This window comes from Spathaspora passalidarum, assembly GCF_000223485.1.
Source record: "Spathaspora passalidarum NRRL Y-27907 unplaced genomic scaffold SPAPAscaffold_4, whole genome shotgun sequence".
In the NCBI taxonomy this organism is placed as follows: Eukaryota; Fungi; Ascomycota; class Pichiomycetes; order Serinales; family Debaryomycetaceae; genus Spathaspora; species Spathaspora passalidarum.
In genome coordinates, this window is record NW_006767428.1 from 835,344 (window position 1) to 860,139 (window position 24,796).

Genomic DNA, 24,796 nt, shown 5'->3' on the forward strand with positions numbered 1-24,796 from the left:
TGATATGCAAAATCTACATTATGTTCCAAAAAAAAAAATAGCTAATTTACACCTAAGCAAATCTATAGAAAGTATATCATATATCGTCATACAACCTTTGAACCCTTCAGAAACACTCCCAAAGAACCGCTCCTCATCGGCTTGACAATCTTCAAATTGAACCCCTGAGTGTGTTTCTTGGGTTGTTTGGGACCTTCGTCAAACATATCTGCCATCAGCGAAGTATCCCCACCATTGTCTTCACCTATGGTCAGACTGGATCTAAGACTGGGGTTGTATTGCAGAAACTTCTTTCTGCTCTCTTTTAAAAAATCACCAATGGAAACATATTCATGCTGGTAGTTAATAATATCAGATTCAAGTTCAGTAATTGATGTTTTCTCACTGCGGGGTGAATTGAGTCTTTTCGACAGATATATCGAGAACCCATAGTCGGAAAGCTTACTTATTGTAGTGGATGCTCGAGAAGAAACACCAATCAGAGCACGTCCTGAGCGTGAGTGGCTATCATCAAGTATGGTCTCTTGCTCATACAGTTCTGGACTGTCGCCAATGGTTTCTTTACTTTCATCGGCACTCAACTCATTTGATTCATCATCAGAATCTATCAAGCTAGGATCAGGATCAACATCGGAAATAGTAACCACGTCGTCATTAGTAAATGGAGTTTCATTAGCAAATGCAGTAGGTGTCGCAGTAGCCATTCGGCCACGTTCAGCCATCAACAAGTCTTTTTGAACGCTCAATTCTTCTTGCTTGTGTTTATTCAATTCTTCCAAGCGAAGCTGGATTTCTCCAAGTCGGTTTCTGAAACTGAGGGCCTCGCGAGATATTTGCATTTGTTGGTCCTTCAAGGCCATTTTCAACCGTTGAATCTTTTTGTCACGGGATTCAATAATCTTTTCACTAATCAATAAATGCTTGCGCAAGTTGATATTAATCAATTCAACTTCATTCAACTTATTGCTTATATTGTGTAAGGAATTCTCAAGAGCAAACATCTTGGAGTCTTCGTTGTGTGATGATCGTAAATTTTGAACCTTCAAGTTCAAGATAATATTTTCCAACTCTTCAATCTTTCTATCCCTTCTTTCCACTTCATCATTATTTGGAACTGCAGTCTGCATGGTAGATGCAAGTGACAATACAGGTAATCTGGAATGCATAGAGGACTTACGAACAACCATTTGTGTACCAGGAGAACTTGGAGAAGTAGAAGCAGCAGCGTGTCTTGAGAAAGCTAAAGCTTGATATGGATCTGATGGCAGAGGCGACGTCACTAACGCATTGCCATTTGTTCTCCAGTGATCCAATTCTTGTTCCAATTGCTTAATGTAAGCTTGATTGTTTTCATTCAACTTCTCCAATTGGTTGACTTTATTCTTTAATGCTGCAGGGCTCAATTCAGTGTTAACATGGGCTTCATTCTTGATGAACTTGGCTCGGGTTCCAAATCGAAGAGTCGATATTGTTTCCAATTCATTCAAAGACGATGGAGAGCAGTTGATGATTAATGAAGTTCGAGAATTACCTCCAAGTGATTCTTGCAAAATTCTCGTTAATTTGGAATCACGATAAGGTACATGAGTAGATTTCCCATCAGTTAATGAATTAATGACGTTTCCTAACGCTGATAACGACAAGTTAATCTTCTTTGCTTCTTGCAAAGTCTGGCCTTGAGACCCGGTCTTGTCCACTTTTTCAGACCCAGCTAAATCAACCAAAAATAACCTAGAGTATTTGGATACCTCGGTTTCTATGTGTTTTTGGGTTAATTTCAATTCGAATATAGTATGTGATCTGGAACTTTCCAGATTCATGTTTGTGGCTGAAGTTGATCGATATTTTATACCTTCACCTAATATCCTTAATAAATCTTCTTCGGAATTGGCAAATTGTTGCGAAAGTCCAGTAACGTAAATCCCGTTGGTTTTATCCTCGTGGATTTCAAATTTATACTCAGGATTATCATTATGGGCAATACAAATCAAATCTTTAATTTGTTCCATGTATATCTCCATGAATGAAACAGCAACTGTGTATTCAATATCAGGAGAACCATTGTTAATACGGGAGAATATTTCCTCCGAAATACGAGGTATGATCCCCTTTTCATTATAGTCTAAAGGAGATCCCATCATAGTATAGGATTTACCAGCACCAGTCTGTCCATAAGCTAGAACGGTACCGTTATATCCATTAAACACATCATCCACGATTTCGGAAATTGAATACTGATAAACGTCCAACTGACTTGCATTGTGGTCAAATACCCGATCAAATGTGAAGGTGTTGGTAACATCTCGCCCATGAATGGAAATAGTTTCGCTATTAGGAAACCCCACGATAGAACGACCTTTTCTTGCTTCCCAGGAATTCTCCGGACGAACACGACATATTACTTTAATCGGGTTGTTCTCATTGGTGCTGCAGTTACTATTACTATTATCGATATTAATCGTGGTTGTACTGGCATTACTTATACTTGAATATGAAATATTTGGTTCAAAATTGGACACAGTACGGCTTAATGGAGTGTGGAAAGTGAACGATGATGTGGATCTATTACCAGGGGAGCCAAGTCTGGGTGATTGTGACTCAGCGAAGCCTTGACTGGACGTCATTACGTAATCTTCTCAGGGGTAAAGAACTGTTTGACGGTGGATTTCAAAAAAAAAAAATATGTAGTGGTTCGATCTAAATAATAATTATCAAAACCTCGGCTTAATACTTCGTCTCTGTTGGAAATGAGCAAGTTGGTGAAGAAGATAATGGACCAATTTAGGATTGAGTCAAATATATAAACGGCTTTCGTGAAGTGTAAATCAACTGCTTCAAATGTAAATGTGACTTTTCAAAAAATATCTGGTTGCTAAAACAGGAAATATATTCTTTGTATTTAATGCGTTTATGTGACTTGTTAATGCAAGGTGGCTTCTTCAGACGGATGTGATGTCGGTTGTATTTGGTTGCAATTCAAAAAAAAAAAAATCGGTTTGCTATGCTATGCTATGGTTTGGTGATAAGGAATAAAATCTTCTTTCTTGAAGATCAACTCAGATGAAAAATGCTGGTGTATCGTTCGGTCGTAAATTGAAAGGAAAGGGTGTTGCCAACTGAATCGTACGAGGGGGCGTCTCCAAAAGTTAAATGATTGGCAGGGCGTTATTGTTTTGTTATTGGTCTATTTTTTTTTTGGCTGTCTGACTAAATCTGAAAAAAAAACGCGTATGGCTATTGCATATAACAATGACCTTGCTTCACCTTGGTTTCAAGAATTGATCTGGAAGTTGATAGTTCCTGCGTTGTTGTGGATTCGACCGATGATAGAAAGAAAAGATGGGTAAGCAGAGCGGTTAAACGGTGTTTTATCGTGGTATTGACAACAAACTTTATTTAGACGAGGCGCGAGCTGTGCATATGACGCCAAAAATTCAAAACCCAAACAAATTTTTTTAACAGCCGAAATCAAACAATGGGATACCCAGGGAAACTAAAAATCAGTAATTTGAACAATACAATTGGTTAGAACAAGACTGGATAAAAGCGTAATATTACAATCAAACAGTGTCACTTGTAAATGTCGGGGTAATGGAAGGATTTTGTTGAGCCTGGTGATTGAATTCGGTGTTCTGCAGTCGCATGTGAATATATGCAGCAGGTTCCTTTTTTTTTTTGGCGTCCAAATTATGTAGAAGATGTAATAGGAAATATTTGCTCACCCTATCACAATTATAACTGGTGATCTAGAAGCCATCTATTATCTAAGGTTGTTATGTCGACATTGTTTCTACTAAAATATTAAAGTTAAAGTTCGTGAAGGATTTGCTGCAAAATTAACGCAAATTCTTGACAAAAATAATTATAATTTCAAAACTTCAAACAATTACTTAAAATAGTTTCACAAATTGCCATCCTTATTAACCTACCTCCTTATAACCAGTTTTGATCAGACGTTATCATTTCATCATAGAGAATTCTAAATAGGCAGGATATAGACAATAATTACGAGCGAATATACGAGAGCTAACAAAGCTAGGCCTATACTCTACTGACTACATCTACGACAGCAATATTAAATATTCCAGCGATAGGGGCAAACTCTATTAAATACACCTGCGCTATGACATCATAATTCCCCGAATCCCTCCTTGTCTTGAATATTTACCAAACGTAAATACAAGTCGCGTAAACAGGGTTTCATGGAGGCAAGTTAAAATTAACGCCCCGAAAATCAATAAGCCAATAGAGTTTGGCTTATTTATTGGTGGCAAGTTTGGCTACCTACGATTCTAGACCGCCAAACTGACACACACTGATGAGTTCTCATGTACTGAGTTTCCACTACTGTATATCCCCCCCTCACAAACTTTAATAAGACCGGTTACCATATTTTGCCGTTCACATAACTTGTTAGTGCATTAATAACGCTTAATACCATCATATTTGTAACAAGTAATGATATTAAGGTTATATATTATACAGCTACATGGCAGTGCACTTTTGTTTAAAAATCGCACTCTGAGCTGACCTCCGTAAATGTCGGTGTTAGTCCCAATTGGGTCAAATATACGGGTTTAATGGCACGAGTGCTCGGATTACAGCTGGTGTATTCGGATTTAAGACTGGAGTGTTCAGTTTTGACGCATGTGTATTACGCTTTTGTGCATGAGGTATTACATTTTTGCGCTTGAGAGTATTCAGTTTTGCGCGCAAGTATTCGGCTATGGAACACAAGTGTTCAGTTTACACGAGTGTATTCAGTTTTCACACTAGATTCCTCTGAGTAGTAAATAGACTACTGTTGAGTGCTGGTTACTTCCATGAGTACTAGCCATTCAACTTGAGAGTTGACCCTTCAATAACATACAAACGACACTAATACTCGTATATATTGATAACTGTCACAAGCGATCTTGTGCTAAAGCTATAAAATCCACAATAGAGTGGTTAGTTCAAGAATGTGACTGCTGAAAATACTTTAGTGGGTCTCACAAGCCTATGGTTGTTGCCATGCTAACTTTTGATTTTGGTACACTGTGGAAATAACTCTTGCCGTGGGTTGTGAAAAACCTAGGATTGTATTCTTGTAAGCCAATGAACACAGACAAGCTATCCCATGGCTTTAGGCTAGCTAAACAAACTAAAACTATCAGATGTGAATCCTAATACTGTAGGCTTATGGTGAGTCGATAATTCTATGATTGAAGTCTGATGAACCTATTGTTTTAAGCTCACGCAGCCAGTATAGGGTCTCGAGAGTTCCAAGATGGGCTTCCAGTGTCTCTGCGATCCGCGTTGTAGATTGTACCATTCCACACCCAAACCAACGAATACTTGTGTACTTTCTCAGTTATCCCAGCACACTTCCTTCGTTTATAAATTAGTGCCCTAGACTTTTATAATGTAAATGCCTCCCTATTACGATTAGGTTAAAGTTAGCACCACGAAAGAAGTTACAATTTGCAGAGTTTTTAGTCAAAAAAAAAAAGGTTCTAAGATAGTAATTGTAACATGTAGAGACCATTCAAGTATAATTACGCGTCGTTACTTCTATAAACACGAGCAAACTGTATGGTACAAACATGTCTAGTACGCAGCAAATTTGGCCGTTGCACGAACCGGTACGTGAACTGTCAAAAAAAGACGTCACCCACAGACTACACCCGGAAAGATATGTCCCAACCGCTTTAGACCGTTTGACATCGCAACTGAATACATCTATTCTATGAGATCATCACGGTGTTTGCCTTGTCAGCCAATGTTTACTAAAGTGTGCATATAAGTCTTGATAACGCGAAGTCAAAAAATGGCTTAAAAAAATTACCGGAGTCAAACAGCATTGAATCATCTGATAAATGAATCATAATACGACGAAAAAAAGACCAAATCAACATGTATTTCCGCGTTTATGCTTCGGGGTTTGATGGTAACTTGGCAAAGAGGTCTAAGCCAAATCATACCCCTATATAGTACCCATGTAACTATGGGTATTTTATTAATTAATTAACCAATTTGTTGATATCACGTGCAATGTTTTTTTTTTTTTTTGAATGATTACGCACGCCGGTGACGGGTGCGTCATTGTTCTGCCCCCCTTTTAGGATTACTCATTCCGAAACCATCTTGGAAAAAATTTCAAATATTTCAACCACTTGGATGTTATTACTTTCTTCTTTTCTTGAATCAATTGTACTCACTTGCACTCATTAGTTCATCATCACAATAATGGCATCCCCACAACAAATCACCAATGCTTTCCAACAAGCTATGAATCTCTCAGGTTCTCCTCATGAAGTTTCCATGTCTCCAACTCAATCATACATGAGTCAATATTCTTCATTGAAACCAGCCAAGGCTCTTAAACCATTCTCAACCGGTGATATCAAGATCTTGTTGTTGGAAAATGTCAACACCACTGCTATAAATATCTTCAAGACTCAAGGTTATCAAGTTGAATTCTACAAATCATCCTTACCAGAAGATGAATTGATTGAAAAAATCAAGGATGTTCATGCTATTGGTATTAGATCAAAGACTAAATTAAGTGAAAAGATCTTGAGACACGCCAAGAACTTGGTTGTCGTCGGTTGTTTCTGTATTGGTACTAACCAAGTTGATTTGGACTTTGCTGCCAAGTCCGGTATCGCTGTTTTCAACTCCCCATTCTCCAACTCTAGATCGGTTGCTGAATTAGTCATCGCTGAAATCATCACTTTAGCTAGACAATTGGGTGACCGTTCCATCGAAATGCACACTGGTACTTGGAACAAGGTCAGTAGCAAATGTTGGGAAATTAGAGGTAAGACCTTGGGTATTGTGGGTTATGGTCACATTGGTTCCCAGTTGTCTGTTTTAGCCGAAGCCATGGGTATGAATGTTATTTACCACGATATTCTCCTGATTATGGCCTTGGGTAACTCTAAGCAAGTTACTACTTTGGACGATTTGTTATCCCAAGCCGATTTTGTCAGTTTGCATGTTCCAGCCACTTCAGAAACTAAGAATTTGTTGAGCGCTCCACAGTTTGCTGCCATGAAGGACGGCGCTTACGTTATTAACGCTTCTAGAGGTACTGTTGTTGATATTGGTGCCTTGGTCCAAGCTATGAAGGCTGGTAAGATTGCTGGTGCTGCCTTGGATGTTTATCCAAACGAACCGGCCAAGAACGGTGAAGACTTGTTCAATGATTCATTAAACTCATGGGCTTCTGAATTATGTTCATTAAGAAACGTCATCTTATCCCCACACATTGGTGGTTCTACCGAAGAAGCTCAATCTGCCATTGGTATTGAAGTTGCTACTGCCTTGACCAAATACATCAACGAAGGTAACTCTCAAGGTGCTGTTAACTTCCCAGAGGTTGCATTGAGACCATTAGACTTGGACCAACAAAACACTGTCAGAGTCTTATATGTCCATCACAATGTTCCAGGTGTCTTGAAAACTGTCAACAACATTCTTTCTAACCACAACATTGAAAAGCAATTTACTGATTCCCAAGGTGATATTGCTTACTTGATGGCTGATATTGCTGATGTTGATCTTAGCGATATCAAGACTTTATACGAACAATTGGAACAAACTCCATACAAGATTGGTACTCGTTTGTTATATTAGATATGTTTACAACATTGCTTTTTTAATTTTAATTCCTGCACTTTCCTTATTTTGAAGATATATATAAATAGTTTAATATAAAACCAGTAACCTTATAGAATAGACCGGGTAACCCTCACAAAAAGGAGCATCAGATCCTCCTGCATATACGCATTGTTTTTTTTTTTTTTTCTGGTGGCAACAAAACGACACCAGTGAGAAAAGTTTGGCCAAATTGGTTGCCACTTTAGAACAACACAACCAACATCAATTAAACAATCACCCAAAAAACCACCGCATACACCGTATTCATCAAGCTACTTGACAATCCAATCTGAAAAAAACAAGAAACCTACGCAAAAGTTAAGTATATAACAAAACAAATACAAACATGGCATTGGTATCTGCAGCCCCATACTTGGCATTGTTAAGTGAACAAGACGACAGCTTGAAATCTTATGCATTGTCTTCATTGAACCAAGTGGTTGATCAATTATGGGCAGAAATCGCCAATCATATCACCGACTTGGAAGAATTGTATGAAGACGAGTCATTTGAAAAGAGACAAATGGCTGCCTTGATCATTTCCAAGGTGTACTACAACTTAGGTGATTTCGACACCTCAGTGAAATATTCATTGTATGCTGGTGACGAATTCAACATCGCCGAAAAGTCTCAATATATGGAAACTATTGTCAGTCAATGTATCAACCTTTACAAGTCATTGTCGCAAAAGAAGTTTTCTGACCCTTCGGTTGAAATTGATCCTCGTTTGACTGGAATTTTCGAGAAGATGTTGGAAAAGTGTTTGAACTCCAACGAAGTCAAGTTGATCCTTGGTATAGCATTGGAATCGTATAGATTGGATGTTGTTGAATCTATTTTGAACCATCAAATTGAATTGAGCGAAGAACACGGATTGGCTTTGATAAACTATGTCTTGGTTTGTTCTAGCACCACAATTGCCAATACTTCATTCAGAACCCAAGTTTTGAACTCATTGATTGCGTTATTGTTGACTTTAAAGAAGCATCAAGATTTTTTCACCATCGTTAAGATTATTCTTCAATTGAATGACTCAGGCATAGCGATTAAATTGTTCCAAGAATTGATAAATAAAGACGAAGATTTGATTGCTTATCAAGCGGCTTTTGATTTGGTCAATGCAGCATCTCAAGAATTACTCGATACCGTCATTAACCAATTATCTAAAGATTTTGACCCAGTTACCAACGTGGTTGCCAAGAAGCTTTTGAACATCTTGTCCGGAGTTCCAACCTGCGATTTAGACAATACCTTTTTGTTTAAGAACAACAACACTGATATCTCCATCTTGAACAAGACCAAGAACTTGTTGGAAGGAAGAAGTTCTATTTTCCATTCTGCAGTTACTTTTGCCAATGCATTTATGCATGCCGGGACCACCGATGATTCATTCTTTAGAAAGAATTTGGAATGGTTGGGACGTGCTACTAATTGGTCTAAATTCTCTGCCACTGCTGCTCTTGGTGTTATTCACAAGGGTAACTTGTCCCAAGGTCGTAACATTTTGAAACCATACTTGCCTAATTCTTCTGGTGCTGCCCATACCAAAGGTGGTTCCTTATTTGCTTTGGGATTGATTTATGCCGGTCATGGAAGAGAAGTTATTGGTAATTTGAAATCATTTATTGATGAGCACGGAAATGCTGCTGGTTCCAATGATAACGATGTCATGTTGCATGGTGCTTGTTTAGGTGCTGGTGTTGCCGGTATGGCCACTGGAAGTGAGCTGCTTTATGAATCTTTGAAGGTTGTCTTGTATTCAGACTCGGCAATTTCAAGTCAGGCTGCTGCATTTGCCATGGGATTGGTTATGTTGGGATCTGGTAATGAAAGTGCCATTCATGATATGTTGACTTATGCTCTTGAAACCCAGCATGAAAATATTATTCGTGGGTTAGCTATTGGTATTGCATTGTTGAACTATGGCCGTGAAGAAAAAGCCAATGAAACCATTGATAAATTATTGAGTCAAGAATCTTCAATTTTAAGATATGGTGGGGCATTTACCATTGCTTTGGCATATGCTGGAACCGGTAACAATGGTGCCATTAAGAAGTTGTTGCATTATGCTGTGTCTGATCCAAGTGACGACGTTAGAAGAGCTTCTGTGTTGAGTTTGGGTTTTATTCTTATTCGTGATTATACCGCTGCTCCACAAATTGTCCAATTGTTATCCCAGTCCCACAACCCTCATGTCAGATATGGTACTGCTATGGCCTTAGGTATTTCATGTGCTGGTAAGGCATATGCACCCGCTATTGAAGTATTGGAACCATTGACTAAAGATCCTGTTGACTTTGTCAGACAAAGTGCATTAATGGCTACTGCCATGATTTTAATTCAGCAAAATGAATTTATTTATCCAAAGGTTAAACAGTTTACTAAGCAGTATGCTGACACCATTAAGAATAAACACGAAGATGCGTTGGCCAAGTTTGGTGCTACTTTAGCCCAAGGTATAATAGATGCTGGTGGTAGAAATGTCACTATTAATTTGGAAAATACCCAAACCAACACGTTAAACATTAAGGCTATTGTTGGGTTGACTATGTTTGTCCAATCATGGTATTGGTTCCCATTGGCTCACTTTTTATCATTATCATTTACTCCAACTTCAATCATTGGTGTTACTGGGGATTTGAAGGCTCCTAAATTTGAACTCAATTGTCATGCCAATGGTGATTACTTCCAATATCCAGCCAAGGTTGAAGAAGCCAAGGAGAAACAACCAGATAAGTTGGCTACCGCTGTATTGTCCACTACTGCTAAGGCTAAGACTAGAGCTAAGAAGAAGCAATCCAAGAAACATGATGACGAAAAGGACAAGATGGATGTTGATGAAGATGACAAGGCCAAGACTGAGAAGACAACAACTGAAGATGCTAACAAGTCTGAAGACAAGCCTAAGGAAACCAAACCATCCGATGAACCTGTTCAAGTTCGTTATTCCAAGACCCCATACAAGATTGAAAACTTGACTAGAGTGTTGCCATTACAGTCAAACTACATTTCGTTTATCAAGGATGACCGATTTGTTCCAGTTAGAAAGTATAGAGGTTCCAGTGGTATAATAGTGTTGGAAGACACCAAACCGGAAGAAAAGGTTGAATATATCAAGACGGTTAGACAATTGAATATTTCAGAAGCTCCTATGCCTGAACCATTTGTTTTAACTGGTAGTGACTTGAAAGATGATGAATAATAGGTTTATCTATATAGATTCTCACACACACAAAAATATATATATATAAATGTTTAGAAGTCGTCTTCTTCACATGTTTCTAGTTGATTATCGGTAAAACATGCAACTTGGATGTTTTTCCGGTTTATGCGTGTGAAGGGTGGCACCTCCTCCCATGGTTCTGCCTTTAGACCAAACATGGTTATTTTAATTTCTCGCTGTTTCACACCAGTGATTTTATACAGTTCAGTTATCAAGGCAAATTGTAACGAGTTGCCAGGCTCCACATCACAACTTAGCCCGCCACCGATCGATTTCGTTAGTGCTAGTTCTGATTTGGCGTTTGGTCTAAATGTAGTTATTAAAGCTGCAAAGTCAATCCTGAAATTCAAACTTGAACTGATATCGATCTGCCAACCTTGACTATAAACCGCCGTTTCATTGGAATGGTTAATCACGCACTTCCCAATGGGTTTCCACTTGCTTATTTCTATCACTGCTCTGGCGTCGTCGTAACTTACTTCGTAGTATTTATGCTTTTTGTGTTTTAGCTTTGAGTAGTCTTGGTGCTTTTCATACACGGGTATGTAATTGGCTGACATGGTGGAATATGCAAGTTCTTCGCTGAAGACTGCTGAGTTGTTTCCTAGTTTTATAACACCATATTTGAATAGTCTTTTGGGGTTGATTTGTGAGAGTGAATCTACTGTTTCAATGTATCTGGTACCAGATTGGTAGGCGAGGTATTTGAGGTTGGGCTTGATTTCATTTTTGAATGGGAGGATAGTGAATGAGCAAGCAAATTGGACAAATATAAGAAAATTTAGCAAGATCATCATCATCATCATCATAATCATCTTGAAGTGTATATGACATCATAGAACTCGCCATTTTCAAAGAGGCTGTTTGGATATCACAGGAACCCAAGCATACCAAAATAAGTTCTAAATCTCAATTATTGCTCTGACTGGTCGATGATCACTACATAACATACCGTTACAGTTGTTATCAATCACTTCATGGAGAATGATAGGGATATTAGGTGGCACCCAAATAAAGTCAATGCTTGATTCTTTCTTACCAAGAGTAAAACCAGTAACTGTATGTTCAAACCCTCTTCTCTCCTTACACCTTTGAGATGTTTCCACTAAGGACTTACTTAATGTCTTGTACGCTTCATGATGTGGTTCGCTATTGAAATCCCCACATAGAACACTGGTGCCCAAATCATCATTCATCAACGACATGATTTCAAGCGATGACTTTTCTCGAGCTTGTTTACCACGATGATCGTAATGGGTATTAAAGAAACTCACGATTTTGTTCAGGTCTTTATGTCTTAATATGCCCTTGGTGACGATGCGGGCAAGTGCTGCGTCCCAGCCTTTGCTTGGTCGATCAGGAGTTTCACTCAACCAATAAGTTGAGCCATATAACAACTCCCAGTCACTCTTTTTGAAAAGAATAGGTGAGTATTCCCCCTTGGTCTCCCCATCATCACGCCCGACACCAAAGTATGCCCATTCCGGACCCAACATGTTGAGTATGTCCTTGACTTGGTTGTGTTTCACTTCTTGTAGGCCGACTAGAGTAGGAAGGACCATGCTCATTCGTTGGATTAGGTCAATCACACCGTGTTTCCTTTCTGACCATGGCTGTTCGTTGTCCATGCGGTTATTGGTATCGCACCGGATATTGTGGGTATATATCTGGATTTGGGTGGGGTCATTTGGTCCTGACATTCTCGGACGATTATACTGAGTTGCGATGCTCATGAAAGAAATAGTTACTTATAAATAAGAAGAAGGTTTGAGTTACGAAGAATATAACCACCAGTTGCAAGGCTTCCGCTAACGGTTTGTAGCAATTTCACAAGATCCCCACCTTTTTTTTTGTTTCTCGGGTGGACCGGTTTGTTCATCCTTGTCAAGTCAACTGCTTCAATGAACAATGACATTTGCACGTAAACAAGGAGAGCCAGTGATGAAATTCTAACCCAATTTTAGAAGCACAGTCGATTAATATATTTCTACAGAAACTTCTTTTATGCAGCCAAGAATAGACCCACCGCCCAAGTAAAAAAAAATTTGCCCAGGCTAACTCGTAAACCATTCTTAAATCTTATTTAAGCTGTTAAATTCGGTTAGCTTAATTCTGCCCAACAGAGTCATATTCTTTATAGTTTAACTAATCTACTCTATAGGCTTGATGTGCTATAGTTTCCTCCCCTCCTTATGATTTACTAAGAACGATTCCCAAAAAAAGCAAAAAAAAAAAAAAAAAAAAAAGAAAATGCCAGGAACACAAACATGGCAAGACGATACAGAGACCCAGCCATTCATGACCATGTCTTCAGAAAGATTGATATACGCCCGAAACGATCTTGCTCAAGTCACCATTGATGATCACGGTGTAAAGATCTCCGAACAATCATTATGGGCCGTCGACCACGAAGTACCAAGTTCTAACTCTCTATTTTGTTGTGGCGGACAACCAATACCCATCAAGACTTTTCACGACCACATACCCTTTAGAAACATAATATACGTTGATCCAGGTGCCAATGACGATGAAGTGACTTTGACGTATGTGTATCCAACCTCCAAGGACTCGATCAAGCTCGCCACCCTCGAGGTTCAAGTTCAGAATTATAATAATAACAAATTGTCAGAATATATCTTGGACAAAGCATACACGAACCACATCATACGTCCTTCAGTTCTTGTCCTTGTTAATCCCCATGGAGGGCAAGGGAAAGCCGTCAGCATCTACGAAAACGAAATCTATCCCATCTTGAAAGCCGCCCGAGCAAAAGTCACCCTCGAGGAAACTAAGTACCAGACCCATGCCACTGATATCGCCAAGGAGTTGGATATTTCCAAGTATGACATCATTGCATGTTGCTCTGGGGATGGGATCCCTCATGAAGTAATCAATGGGTTCTTTGCCAGAGAGGACAAGGGCGCCGAGGCGTTTAACAAGATTGCCGTTACACAATTGCCCTGTGGGTCAGGTAACGCGCTTAGTTTGAGTACTCATGGGAGTAATAATGCCGGAATGGCGACATTTCAGATGTTGAAAGCCAAAAGAACAAAGTTGGATTTAATGGCGGTGACTCAGGGTTCAGGTCCAGCCAAGAAGACCAAATTGTCGTTCTTGACACAATGCTATGGTATCATTGCTGATTCAGATATAGGTACCGAGCATTTACGTTGGATGGGCCCAGTGAGATTCCAAATAGGTATTGCCCAAAAGGTGTTTAGTGGGGCCAAGTATCCTTGTGAATTGTATGTTAATTTCTTGACAAAGGACAAGCGCGAGATTATCAACCATGTGGAAACACACATGCAACTTAGTCTGAGCCAACGTGATGAAGAGTTACCAGTAGTCACCGCGGATAATCTTGCCGTCACTGGTCCTGATTTGGATCAACCGGTGCCGGATAATTGGGCCCACATATCTGCTGAAATCACCGATAATTTGAATATATTGTATGTGGGGAAAATGCCATATATCTCTGACTCAGCACAATTCTTCCCGGCTGCATTACCAAATGATGGATCTATGGATATGGTGATGACTGATTCAAAGGCATCATTTATGGAAACCACGTCAATTATGCTTCTGGTTGAAGAAGGAACTCATGTACATAATGATAAAGTCAAGCATGCAAAAGTACTCGGGTATAGACTAATACCGAAAGTGAATGACCGCACGAAACATTATATATCCGTTGACGGAGAAGAATTCCCCTTTGAAGCATTACAAGTGGAGGTTCTCCCGGGAGTATTGACAGGATTACTTCAAGATGGGTCCTACGTGGAAACTTGCTTTACAAGATAATGGTGCATTTATATAAAGCTAGCTAGTTCTAATGACCGTACTTTTCATGTTGTACGTTTGAAACCATCTTCAATTCTAGTAATCTTTCTTTCAACACTGGCAAATCTCTTAAATTCTTTTCCAACAAGATACGTTCTTGTTCGTACTTTAATCTCTTTTCAGCATCCAATTTACCGAAATAGTATCCACCTTTACCATCGAACTTCAACAAGTATCTGTGGAAATGCCACAATGCCGGTCTGTGAGCCACTGAAAGTACGGTAATGCCCAAGTCTTGCGCATGCCTATACATAAACTGTTCCATGTCGGGCGAAACAGCCGAGGTACATTCATCCAAGACGGCAAATTTCGGTTCATGATAGTATAATCTTGCCATGGCCAATCTCTGCTGAGCACCGATGGAAAGCTCCTCGTCCCAGTTCTTGACCTCATCCAATTCGTCAATGTGCTCGTCTAGCTTCAACAAAGTTAATATTTCCTTAAGTTCTTCGGTGGATTTCTTTTGTTTGGAGAGTGGGTGGGGGTATATGATTTGTTCACGAAGTGTTCCCAGACAAAGGTATGCTCGTTGTGGAAGGTAGAACATGTCAGCGGAGGTAGGAATGGTGATCGTTCCTTCCTTGACGGGCCAGAGTCCTCCCAACATTCTGAACATGGATGACTTACCCGATCCGTTTGGTCCGGCAATTAACAAATGATCACCGCTTTTAATCGAGAATGTCAAATTAGGAATCAAGGTGACGTCGGCAGGGGTCAAAAGACGTACACTATCAAATGTGATTTGATCGTTTTGATACTTGACATTGCCCGAGGACTTCTTTCTGGAGGTGACCTCATTCAAGGTATCTTGGAAATCAGAAACACGACTGGCATGCCCGATGATTTGAAGTAAATATTTCCGCGAATACATTAATCTGTCAAGTGAATCGGATGCACCTAGCAACAATCTTCTGTTGGTAATGAAATTACCAGCCAGGTTCCGATCGATTTCCTCACCCAAGTATTTGTTAATAAAGATAGGTGCAGAGCACAATACTAACCCCGCAGCACCCCAGAAATACTTGACGATAAAAGTCTGGGCAATCTCATGGATAGCCTTCTTCCAATATTCGCCCTTGAGGAACCGTTCGAGCGTGTAGTAACAATAATCGATATAATCTAATTCTCGTACATGACCACGTAAAAATGCAATTTCTTCATTATTGGAAACAATCTTGGAATGGGATGAACGCAACTGTCCTTCTAAATGGGCTCTTTCTGCTGCTAGTTTAGCAAAAGGCGGGGCAAACAATCTAAGCACGATAGTAGAGAAATGGGCCAACATTCCAAGTGCTAATGTTCCTTCACCGTTTCCAACCCCACTTCTGCTTAATTCTCGAGCACAGAGGATTAAATCAAGGGTGGGTTTTAACAATTGACCAGGTAAACTGGATAAATCATCACTTAATCTGGACACATCGGTGGTGATTCTTTGATTGGGGTCTCTTATTTTATTCCCAGTTAAATGAATCAAGGAGTAATAGTTTGCATCCAAGTTGTCAGGAAGGTAGTTGTCGATTATATCTTTATTAATGTTAATTCTGATGGCACGTCTCAACTTTTGTTTTGACCAGGTTAAAAGAGCATTGGTCAATGAGGCAGGCACTCCGATCAACATCCAGTATAACAACAATTTGGAAAACACCTTGAGTCTTCTGGAAACCAAGGCTCCCACCAACTGACCATCCAAGTTGGCAACTTTAATACTAAGAATAGCTCGAATGACCAATAATACCATGTGTCCTGACAAGTACAAGATAGTTTTATCAGTTAACGTAGGAACAATGGCTTTTGCAAGACGTTTCAATGATCGCTTGGAAAGTTTAGGATGTTTCTTCTTCGTTGGTTCACCCATGTTGGCTTCTTCTTTTTCTTCCTCCTCGGTAGACTTGCTGGCTGATGTAGTTGAGGTGGCCCCGGCAAAAGCGGTTGCCATAAGTATGATGTATGATGTGTTTAAAAGGATGGATCGGTTGGACCGATACACCTTAAGCAACGAATTTGCCAAGTTCTGCTGATTGAATCCGACCTGTTGTTCTGACATGGCGTGTAGTTTGAAAGGAACAGCCAGAAGAATAAGTTAGAAATTACCCCAGACCAAAAAAAAAGCAAGTGAATGATGAAGGCTTACCAAAAAGAACCTAAAGTTGAAAGATTAGTAGCACAGGTAAAACTCTTGTTGAAGAGCTTAAGAAAAAATGTTAATCTATTAAAAGTTGCTATTTTAACTATTAGAGTTTTAACATCGTATTTATGCAGTTGGACATAATCGAATGAATGAATGAGCGAATGAATATCACATGTAAACCATGACTACCCCTCCTCGGTGCTCCACTAACGAGATTTACATCCATACTTCAATAGAAAACAGACTGAAGCCGGCTACCCACAACGAATCACAATCTGATTTGACAGATCCGTAGCTGACTCTTTTGACATCATCTGGTGTGCGCATTGTAGACCACTGCTTCCGATGACAGCCCCATGGACAGTCCCATGTGCACATCTTGCAAGTGAAAGACTACACTTGTTTCCCCTGAGCCTACCTTCGCCTCTAGCAAGGAAAAAAAAATGCAACATTTCCAAGTTGATCTTGTAGAGCCCAGACAATCCACACTTGGCCAAGCAACAGGTGGCAGTTTTCTATTCGTTCAATATTTCCGTGAATTCCAGTTTGTACTTGGCGATATCAGCCTGTAATTCATCCACTCTAAAGAAATACACATGGTTAGCCAATTCCACAGTATCACTTACATCAAACTTCAGCAACAAATTCCCATACAATTCCCGTAATTGAGCACGAGTAGTGACTTTGATTTCCAACTCTGGATCTAACTTTGTACTGGCATGATTTTTCCATTGGCTTAGAATATCTTGGATTAGATCTTCATTGCAAGATTCTAATTTCGAACTATCTTTTATGCCGTTTATATGTAGTAATTGTGATAGCAATAGTATACATCTTGTACTGTACATATCAGGATTGGTTATTGTGCTCATGTTTGTCTGTTCTTTCCTTAATATTCATAAGCTTGAGGTTACTGTAGCAGCAACAGCAGCAGCAACAGCAGCAGCATTTTTACGTGTAACAGAACAAAAAAATTTGAACAGCGTGCGCCGCTCAATTTGTCAACAAAGGTCAAGGGGATGGACAGAACACCAGGATTTAAGCTAATACTCCTATTTTCCAGGAAATTGCTCAATAGAACGAAATAAACCACATAACTACGTATAGAACTAGTTAAAAACAGTACACTGCTTCCCACAGCCGCATATATATATATATATATATATAGATTTATATATACACCCACCCACACGTCGATGTTACCATGACTGAGTTTGAAGACCGTTTCTCTCAGATCAATATTGGTAAATCCCCCACAAGGAGGAAGAAAGCATACCCGCAACATCTATACCCAACACCCACACGCGACAGTGAACCGCACAGAAGAACTCCCCAATCAACACTCCCACCTACTCCACAACTAAGCAACCCCCCACATACACCATCACGTGCCATATCCAATGAACTCAAATCTAAAAGCACAATAAACCACCAGGACCATCGGATTATCAGTTATCCCATGTCGGAACAACAGGGACTGAAGAAACAGTTCCAATTCTCATTCATGAGAGAAACTTGGTCCTCCCAGCAAAAGAAGAATATAGGCCCATTAACCAACACCACCAACAATCCATTAACCATGAGTAAACCTGTTGTGCCGACCAGGAAACGGTCCGAACAGAGGAAACTGTCACAAACATCAAGACCAAGACGGCTAGCCTCCAATACCGTGCCTATTAAGCTACAGCTATCGCAAGCTACCAACATACTATCTGATTTCGAGATATCTTCACCTACGAAACCAAAGACTAAATATCACCATCCTAATGCCGCATCCCCAATAAAACTACCCACAGCAACACATTTCAACCCACCAACTAGAACTGCTTCGAATTCATCGGATAATGTGTTTAATCGCTTATACCCCAAACATGAACAGGAAGCACCCCCACGAACTATAAGTAATCCCCGTTCACTTTCCTTACTGTCGCCAGAACGCACCCGTCCGAAAATAAGCAACATACCTGAGTTATACAACATCCTCTCTCGAAAGCAACCCGATTTGTTCAAATGTGAAGATCCACCAGTTTTGAATTCACCAATACCCGTTGATCAAGTGCCCATGAATTCATTGAATATCTATGAACGCGGAGAAATAATTCGAAAGTCAGAACTATACTACGTCCCTACTGAATGCCGAACAATAGACGTCAAAAACAGCGCCAACAATTTTGGGTTTGACGATAATAAAGGTCATTATATAATTATACCGCAGGACCATATCAATTATAGATTTCAAATATTAGACACGTTGGGAAATGGATCATTTGGAAATGTCATACTTGCCAAAGATCATAAATTGAATTCAACCGTGGCTGTTAAAGTCATCAACAACAACTTGAACTGGTCTTTACAGGCTGTCAGCGAGATTAAACTATTAAAGTTGTTGAACGAGAAGGAAAGTAATGAAAATATTTTGAGGTATATTACTCATTTCAACTTTAGAAGTCATATGTGCATTGCTACGGAGTTGCTATCCCTTAATTTATATACATTACTCGAGCTAACCAACTTTCAAGGACTTTCCATTGACATAATAAAGATATTTACTAAGCAGATCTTGAATGGAATACAGTACTTGCACAAATATAATATAATCCACTGTGATATAAAACCGGAGAATATCATGATTAAACTCCCATCTACACCTAACTCCACCGACATATCTATTAAGCTTATAGACTTTGGATCAGCATGCTATACCAATGAAACATCATTCACATACATTCAATCGCGATTTTATCGAGCTCCGGAAGTGATCCTTGGCAGCAATTACAATGAAAAAATCGATATTTGGTCGTTTGGATGTGTGATTACCGAGTTGTTCATGGGATCGCCATTGTTCCCGGGCAAGTCCGAAATTGAACAGGTTGGATTGATACTAGAGCTTCTTGGATCACCTAAAAGTGGAACTATACTTCGAATGAGACGTCATTTAACGAGATCACATGGCGACAACCACTACTTGGAAAACTCGTTGAGTATACCCAATGAAAAACAACTTAAACGAACATTATTATTCAAGATATTCGATATCAATGGGAAGCTTAATTTACAATTGGTGAATAGTATAAGTGCTGCAACTGGCATTAAACGACAATTTAAAGTCAATTCTAGGGGACTAGACATCGTCATGGGATTAAACAAACCCGGAATGACCATGTCACCCTACAATAAATCAACCTTGTTACGATTCCTCGGCAAAATATTCATATGGGATCCAATTGAAAGAGCGGGCGCTAGTGAATTATTACAAGAACCATTCTTATTGTAAAACTACAATACATACACACATATATATTAAGGATGTCCATGATTGGAACCAGGCCAGGCCGAGATCTTCTCGGGCCGCGGTGTAGATCCTGCACTACTGCTAGTGCTCTCTGCCAATATCTCTATGTTATCACTTGACTCAACTAGGGTGTTGATGAGTCGATTAAAGTCGTCCTTTACTTCGCCATTGTCCAATGTATCGACAAACTGTTTGACTTTGTTTAGTTTGTCTGTTTCGATATCTTCTAAACTTCGTATTAATCGTGATCCAAACTTTGCATCGATGGGCAAGTTCAGGTAAATTCTCTTCTTTAGGATATTTATCGTGCGCAAATTGTCCAATAGTTTTCGATAGTAGCTTTCCGGATTATACTCTACTGATTTGTTGTTTGATTGCAACGGCGGATTAATCAATAGTAATGCCGCATAGTAAAGCATGATGTGTATGTGCACTGGGATGTACTTTAAATTATCCACGATATCTTTATCGTTAATCACCAAATTCAACACAGTTTGCGCGGCATTGACAGCAATGTTTGCATTAATCACCGCTTCATCTGGCGAAAGCAACTCCTTGTTGGAAATAAACTCGTCCTCTTGACTTGACGAGTCTGAATCCGAGTCGGAATCGGAATCGGCATACTCGCGGGTAACCTCCTCAAGACGTTTAGGAGTTGAACATGAACTATCCCATTTCGGAAATGGCCCAGTGTAATCATTAGGATCAATTTGCAACTGTCTCACGGCCGAGGAGTTAATGTGCATCTTGGCGAAATTGTAATAAATCAAGGTAGATTTCGTCGACCATACAGCACCATAGTTCCCTGGCGCAAGCAAGACCGTCCACGACACCATCCACTTGTCCAACTCCAAGTTACTCTTGGACGGGATCCCAAACGACGAAGGCGCGAGCAAGTCCCAGGCATTCCCCTTGAACGCTTCGTTCAAGGCCTGATTATACTCGACTTGTGAGACTAGTCTCATATCAGTGAGCTTCTGCTTGTGTGCGAACCCCACCAATTCCTGATCTCGCGGCTTGTCCTTGATCTTCTGTTTACTTGCTCCATGAACCTTTTTCGTGGTGTCAGTCAAGAGAAGCTCTCGACTGTGGACTAACGAGTAGTCGCGGGAATTTACCAATGGTTGTCGGTTGAATGTGAGACTCTGCTGTCCGTCGAGTACGTATAACAAGTACCATATTTTCAAGCGATCTTTATTGTCGGAATTGGGGTTGTTAAGTCCGTATTCTTTGGCGAGTTGAAGTGCCAACCCGGTGAACATTTGCGAGTCGGACATCCAGAAACTGCACAATATCAACGCAACAATAGTATTCAATCCATCTGTTTCATTGGAGGGTTTCCCTTGGAATAGCAACTGACTGCATAGTTCATGCAAGTACGTTTGTAATCGGGCCGATTTGGATGAGAGTTGGGGATGATGGATGGATGCAATTGTTGAAATGGCACATACTAATACCGGACACGAATCCCATAATGAGTCTACTGTAAATTTCGATATTTCAAATCCAAATAATTGTTGCGAGATGTTGGTATCGAAAAAGGTGAACAATTCATGTGCTTCCTGCTTGGAGAGGTACCCATCTCGGAAGTCACTGGGTGAGGTATGATTTAGCTTTGCTCGTTTTCTAGATGGTTCCGGGGTGTCATTTAGGTTCGGTATCGTGTTTTGTTTGGGTATTTCTGGCTCCTCGGTGGAGTATCTAGATTGCGGAAGAGCACTAGGCAGAACTGTACGCTGAAAATGAGGTAATGGAATCAGCTGATATGTATGCTGCGGTATTCTCTGTTGCTGCTGCTGCTGCTGCTGCTGCTGTTGTTGTTGTTGTTGTTGGAGCTGCTGCTGCTGCATCTCCATTACAAACTGTTGATTCGCCTTGAGCATCTCCATCAAATCGTTAATCTTGTGGTCAAACGAGTTCATTCTATTCTCGATCTGAGTCTGCCACATATTGCCAGAGGGGTGCAGAATGAGTGGTTGGCTCGGAGCAGGCACTAAATATGACTCAGCAGGGTGATGCACTGCGGTGCTGGTGGTATATTGTGGCTGATGGACCATTCCATTTAGTGAGATTGGATTAAGTGGAGGAAAAGATATTTCCGAGTGTGTTTCTGGTGGAATACTGGGGAGCTTTAAAGAGGGGAGTTTCGGAATAAACTGACAGTTGGATATTTGTCCTATTTTGATACATCGTTCACAGGGTAATTTGTCTGTGTATATGCATTTAACCTTTGACTTTTTGCAGTTGGAACATGGTTTTGTTCGTTTTTCTTTGGCCATTTTGGATATAGTATCATGGGGTATCTCAAGCGAGTGTATTAATCTAGAATGCTCTAATATGCTCTATTCTGAGAAGGCTGTCTAGTGCTGCCTTTCAAAGTACCGAAGGTAAAGACATGTGAGCTTTAAAATTCGAGATTTCCAACCTGCAAAAACAGTTTACATGTTAGCCAAACTGTAAAAATCCCAACCTGTAAAATCCCAGCGTGTAATGGCATTTTTTTTTACAACCAAAAAGTTACCCATACACAAACCTTCTTTATCAAGTCATCATCCACCCTACAATGCCACCAAAGAAGCGTCAGCAGTCATCAGAGAAGGAAGCTAACACTTCCAAGAAAACAAAGCTCGATCCATCAAACTTGAAACCATCACAATGTCTCTACATTAAGAACCTTAATGACAAAATTAACCGCCAACTACTTAAACACAATTTGTATTTGTTATTTTCGACATTCGGAGACGTCATAGAGATCCGTATTCGAAAGGGATTCGCCCATGTGTTGTTTGGAGACATACCACTGGCCACCGTTGCTTTACGCAGTCTACAGCTGGAGGAATTCTTTGATAAGCCATTAGTTATCAATTACTCTGTCAATGAATCTAAAGTAATAACTAGACTACTGGGGCATATACAAGAGGGGGGCGAGGATGAAGATGTCCCTCGCTACGAAGAAGAAGAAGAAGATTAACGTAATTTTAAAGCATCTTTGAATGCATTGATGACACAGTCAGGCACACCCAATCCATCACCAAATACAGTCCCGCCAAAGGAAAGAAGGTATTGGCCATCCTTGACGATTTGATCCACTTCACGATGAGTCTCCACATACCCAACTTCATACTGTGGAATAGCGTCTCTGTGATAATTACACGAAATAATTAAGTCATTATCCTTGACATCTTCAACAGTGTCTCCATCGACAACCCTAATGTTAAATTTAGACAAGTCAACCTTCAATTGAGCTTCAAGAACTTGTTTAACAATCTTTATGTTTATAGATTGAGAAGGCATCCCCCATTGTGAATAATAGTGCCCTCCCATCATAATTGTAATCTTATCATAATCTAATTCCTTCTTGTCAATTTTGTTAAACAATCCAACGGCATTTTTTTCCACTTCAGAATCGAAAATCACCCCTAAAAGAGCCTGTGGGTTTGAATGGACATTTCTAAATCTTGGAACTAAGAACCCAAACCCGCTTTTGTCAGCCGGGATCAACTTGTTGGATCCTTTAGTGTAAATGTTACATAAGAATACAGTACCATAATTAACAGATTTCAAATGAGGAACAAGTGAATTGGTGCTGGGTAATGCCTTGGCAACCAGATTCACGTTTATAGTTGACCGAATGTGGTTGAACTTTTCTCCATTGACTGTTCCCTTTACCGGATCTAATTCAGTTATAGGTGTATTGTAGTGGAAAGTTATGTTATCACGTTTAGCCAAGTATTCAGTTAGTTGATGAGGCAATACTTCCAAACCATGTTGTAATGAAACCATTGGACAATTTTTTGCTTGGGTTTTCAATCCAACAAAGTTTGCATTGGGTGATATTAAGCTTTCATAAGTTTGTAAATTAGATGATAACCCTGTTTCCTTCTTCTTGGCTCTCATTAGTTTCAATATATGTCTTATAATTGATCCTGATTCTCTTTCCATATCTTTCAATTGGGGGAGAACAGTACTAACACTTAGTTTTCCAACATCCCCGGCATATATACCATGGAAAATGGCACTCACGACATTGTCCGTTAGCACATCACTGCCAAACCGCCTCTTTATAAACTGTTCCACAGTCTCATCTTCAAGGTTTGGCTTCACAAACGGTTCTTTAAGAATACCCCATACCAAACTGGGATCAACCACATTGACCTTCGTCAAGAACTTGAACAAGGTACTTATCGAGTTAGGAACCTGCACAACCTCACCGGCTTGGTTCATAATGTACTTTTTATTAGCCGGCGAATTGGCGTGCACGACTTGAATCTCATCCAGTAATCCCAATTCACGAAGGATATCAAGAATGATAAGCGTACCGTCCTTGATCCCACGCAATGTTCGTGGTCCTTTTTCAAGTACTATGTCTTGGCCCGAGGAGTCAACGTGCAAGTAAGATGAGTTGATCCATCCAGCTGGCCTGCTTGATTTTTCAAATACGTGGAATTGCAAATCAGGACGGAGCTTGCTGAGGAAATAAGTGAATGACAAGCCCAGGATACCTGCTCCTAGAACTGCTACTTTTGAATTGGCCGGTAATAACGAAGACATGGACTGTGTTGTTGTTGTTGTTGTTGTTGCTGCTGCTGTGGTTGGAAATGCTCGAGCTGTTGTTGGTTCGATGGCCTGATATTTATAGGGTGCGAAAATTTAACAGCTGCTGCTAAAC

General features: G+C 39.9%; 12 protein-coding genes across 12 annotated transcripts; 5 read left to right on the top strand and 7 right to left on the bottom strand. All coding sequences in view use genetic code 12, as the record gives it.

Annotated features, from left to right (window-relative positions):
- Positions 1–41: 41 nt before the first annotated feature.
- KIP4 (Kip4p) lies at positions 42–2,624 on the bottom strand (the record flags this gene model as incomplete). The annotated part of the gene is made up of 4 exons (XM_007375491.1): positions 42–62; positions 117–1,230; positions 1,285–2,436; positions 2,518–2,624. 4 exons carry the CDS (start codon positions 2,622–2,624, stop codon positions 42–44), a joined length of 2,394 nt encoding a protein of 797 aa, XP_007375553.1.
- Positions 2,625–6,183: 3,559 nt separating this feature from the next.
- On the top strand, positions 6,184–7,718 carry SER33 (phosphoglycerate dehydrogenase; the record flags this gene model as incomplete). The annotated part of the gene is made up of 1 exon (XM_007375492.1): positions 6,184–7,718. The coding sequence occupies one exon, from the start codon at positions 6,229–6,231 to the stop codon at positions 7,618–7,620; it is 1,392 nt and encodes a 463-aa protein (XP_007375554.1).
- Positions 7,719–7,746: 28 nt separating this feature from the next.
- Positions 7,747–11,661, bottom strand: SPAPADRAFT_152987 (uncharacterized protein; the record flags this gene model as incomplete). The annotated part of the gene is made up of 1 exon (XM_007375493.1): positions 7,747–11,661. The coding sequence occupies one exon, from the start codon at positions 11,659–11,661 to the stop codon at positions 10,900–10,902; it is 762 nt and encodes a 253-aa protein (XP_007375555.1).
- RPN2 (proteasome regulatory particle base subunit) lies at positions 7,854–11,337 on the top strand (the record flags this gene model as incomplete). The annotated part of the gene is made up of 1 exon (XM_007375494.1): positions 7,854–11,337. The coding sequence occupies one exon, from the start codon at positions 9,008–9,010 to the stop codon at positions 10,844–10,846; it is 1,839 nt and encodes a 612-aa protein (XP_007375556.1).
- Positions 11,662–11,769: 108 nt separating the features above from the next.
- On the bottom strand, positions 11,770–12,571 carry SPAPADRAFT_71736 (endonuclease/exonuclease/phosphatase family protein; the record flags this gene model as incomplete). Its single annotated transcript, XM_007375495.1, has 1 exon — positions 11,770–12,571. The coding sequence occupies one exon, from the start codon at positions 12,565–12,567 to the stop codon at positions 11,770–11,772; it is 798 nt and encodes a 265-aa protein (XP_007375557.1).
- Positions 12,572–13,171: 600 nt separating this feature from the next.
- Positions 13,172–14,668, top strand: LCB4 (sphinganine kinase; the record flags this gene model as incomplete). Its single annotated transcript, XM_007375496.1, has 1 exon — positions 13,172–14,668. The coding sequence occupies one exon, from the start codon at positions 13,172–13,174 to the stop codon at positions 14,666–14,668; it is 1,497 nt and encodes a 498-aa protein (XP_007375558.1).
- A 28-nt stretch (positions 14,669–14,696) lies between these two features.
- On the bottom strand, positions 14,697–16,751 carry PXA2 (ATP-binding cassette long-chain fatty acid transporter; the record flags this gene model as incomplete). The annotated part of the gene is made up of 1 exon (XM_007375497.1): positions 14,697–16,751. One exon carries the CDS (start codon positions 16,749–16,751, stop codon positions 14,697–14,699), a length of 2,055 nt encoding a protein of 684 aa, XP_007375559.1.
- Positions 16,752–16,888: 137 nt separating this feature from the next.
- Positions 16,889–17,741, bottom strand: SPAPADRAFT_61366 (uncharacterized protein; the record flags this gene model as incomplete). The annotated part of the gene is made up of 1 exon (XM_007375498.1): positions 16,889–17,741. The coding sequence occupies one exon, from the start codon at positions 17,705–17,707 to the stop codon at positions 17,351–17,353; it is 357 nt and encodes a 118-aa protein (XP_007375560.1).
- A 298-nt stretch (positions 17,742–18,039) lies between these two features.
- On the top strand, positions 18,040–21,229 carry SPAPADRAFT_71739 (uncharacterized protein; the record flags this gene model as incomplete). The annotated part of the gene is made up of 2 exons (XM_007375499.1): positions 18,040–18,736; positions 18,770–21,229. The coding sequence occupies 2 exons, from the start codon at positions 18,040–18,042 to the stop codon at positions 20,107–20,109; spliced, it is 2,037 nt and encodes a 678-aa protein (XP_007375561.1).
- On the bottom strand, positions 20,136–22,406 carry ZCF30 (Zcf30p; the record flags this gene model as incomplete). Its single annotated transcript, XM_007375500.1, has 1 exon — positions 20,136–22,406. The coding sequence occupies one exon, from the start codon at positions 22,404–22,406 to the stop codon at positions 20,136–20,138; it is 2,271 nt and encodes a 756-aa protein (XP_007375562.1).
- Positions 22,407–22,670: 264 nt separating this feature from the next.
- On the top strand, positions 22,671–24,746 carry SPAPADRAFT_153008 (U2 snRNP complex subunit; the record flags this gene model as incomplete). The annotated part of the gene is made up of 1 exon (XM_007375501.1): positions 22,671–24,746. The coding sequence occupies one exon, from the start codon at positions 22,691–22,693 to the stop codon at positions 23,096–23,098; it is 408 nt and encodes a 135-aa protein (XP_007375563.1).
- On the bottom strand, positions 23,095–24,678 carry HEM14 (oxygen-dependent protoporphyrinogen oxidase; the record flags this gene model as incomplete). Its single annotated transcript, XM_007375502.1, has 1 exon — positions 23,095–24,678. One exon carries the CDS (start codon positions 24,676–24,678, stop codon positions 23,095–23,097), a length of 1,584 nt encoding a protein of 527 aa, XP_007375564.1.
- Positions 24,747–24,796: the final 50 nt, after the last annotated feature.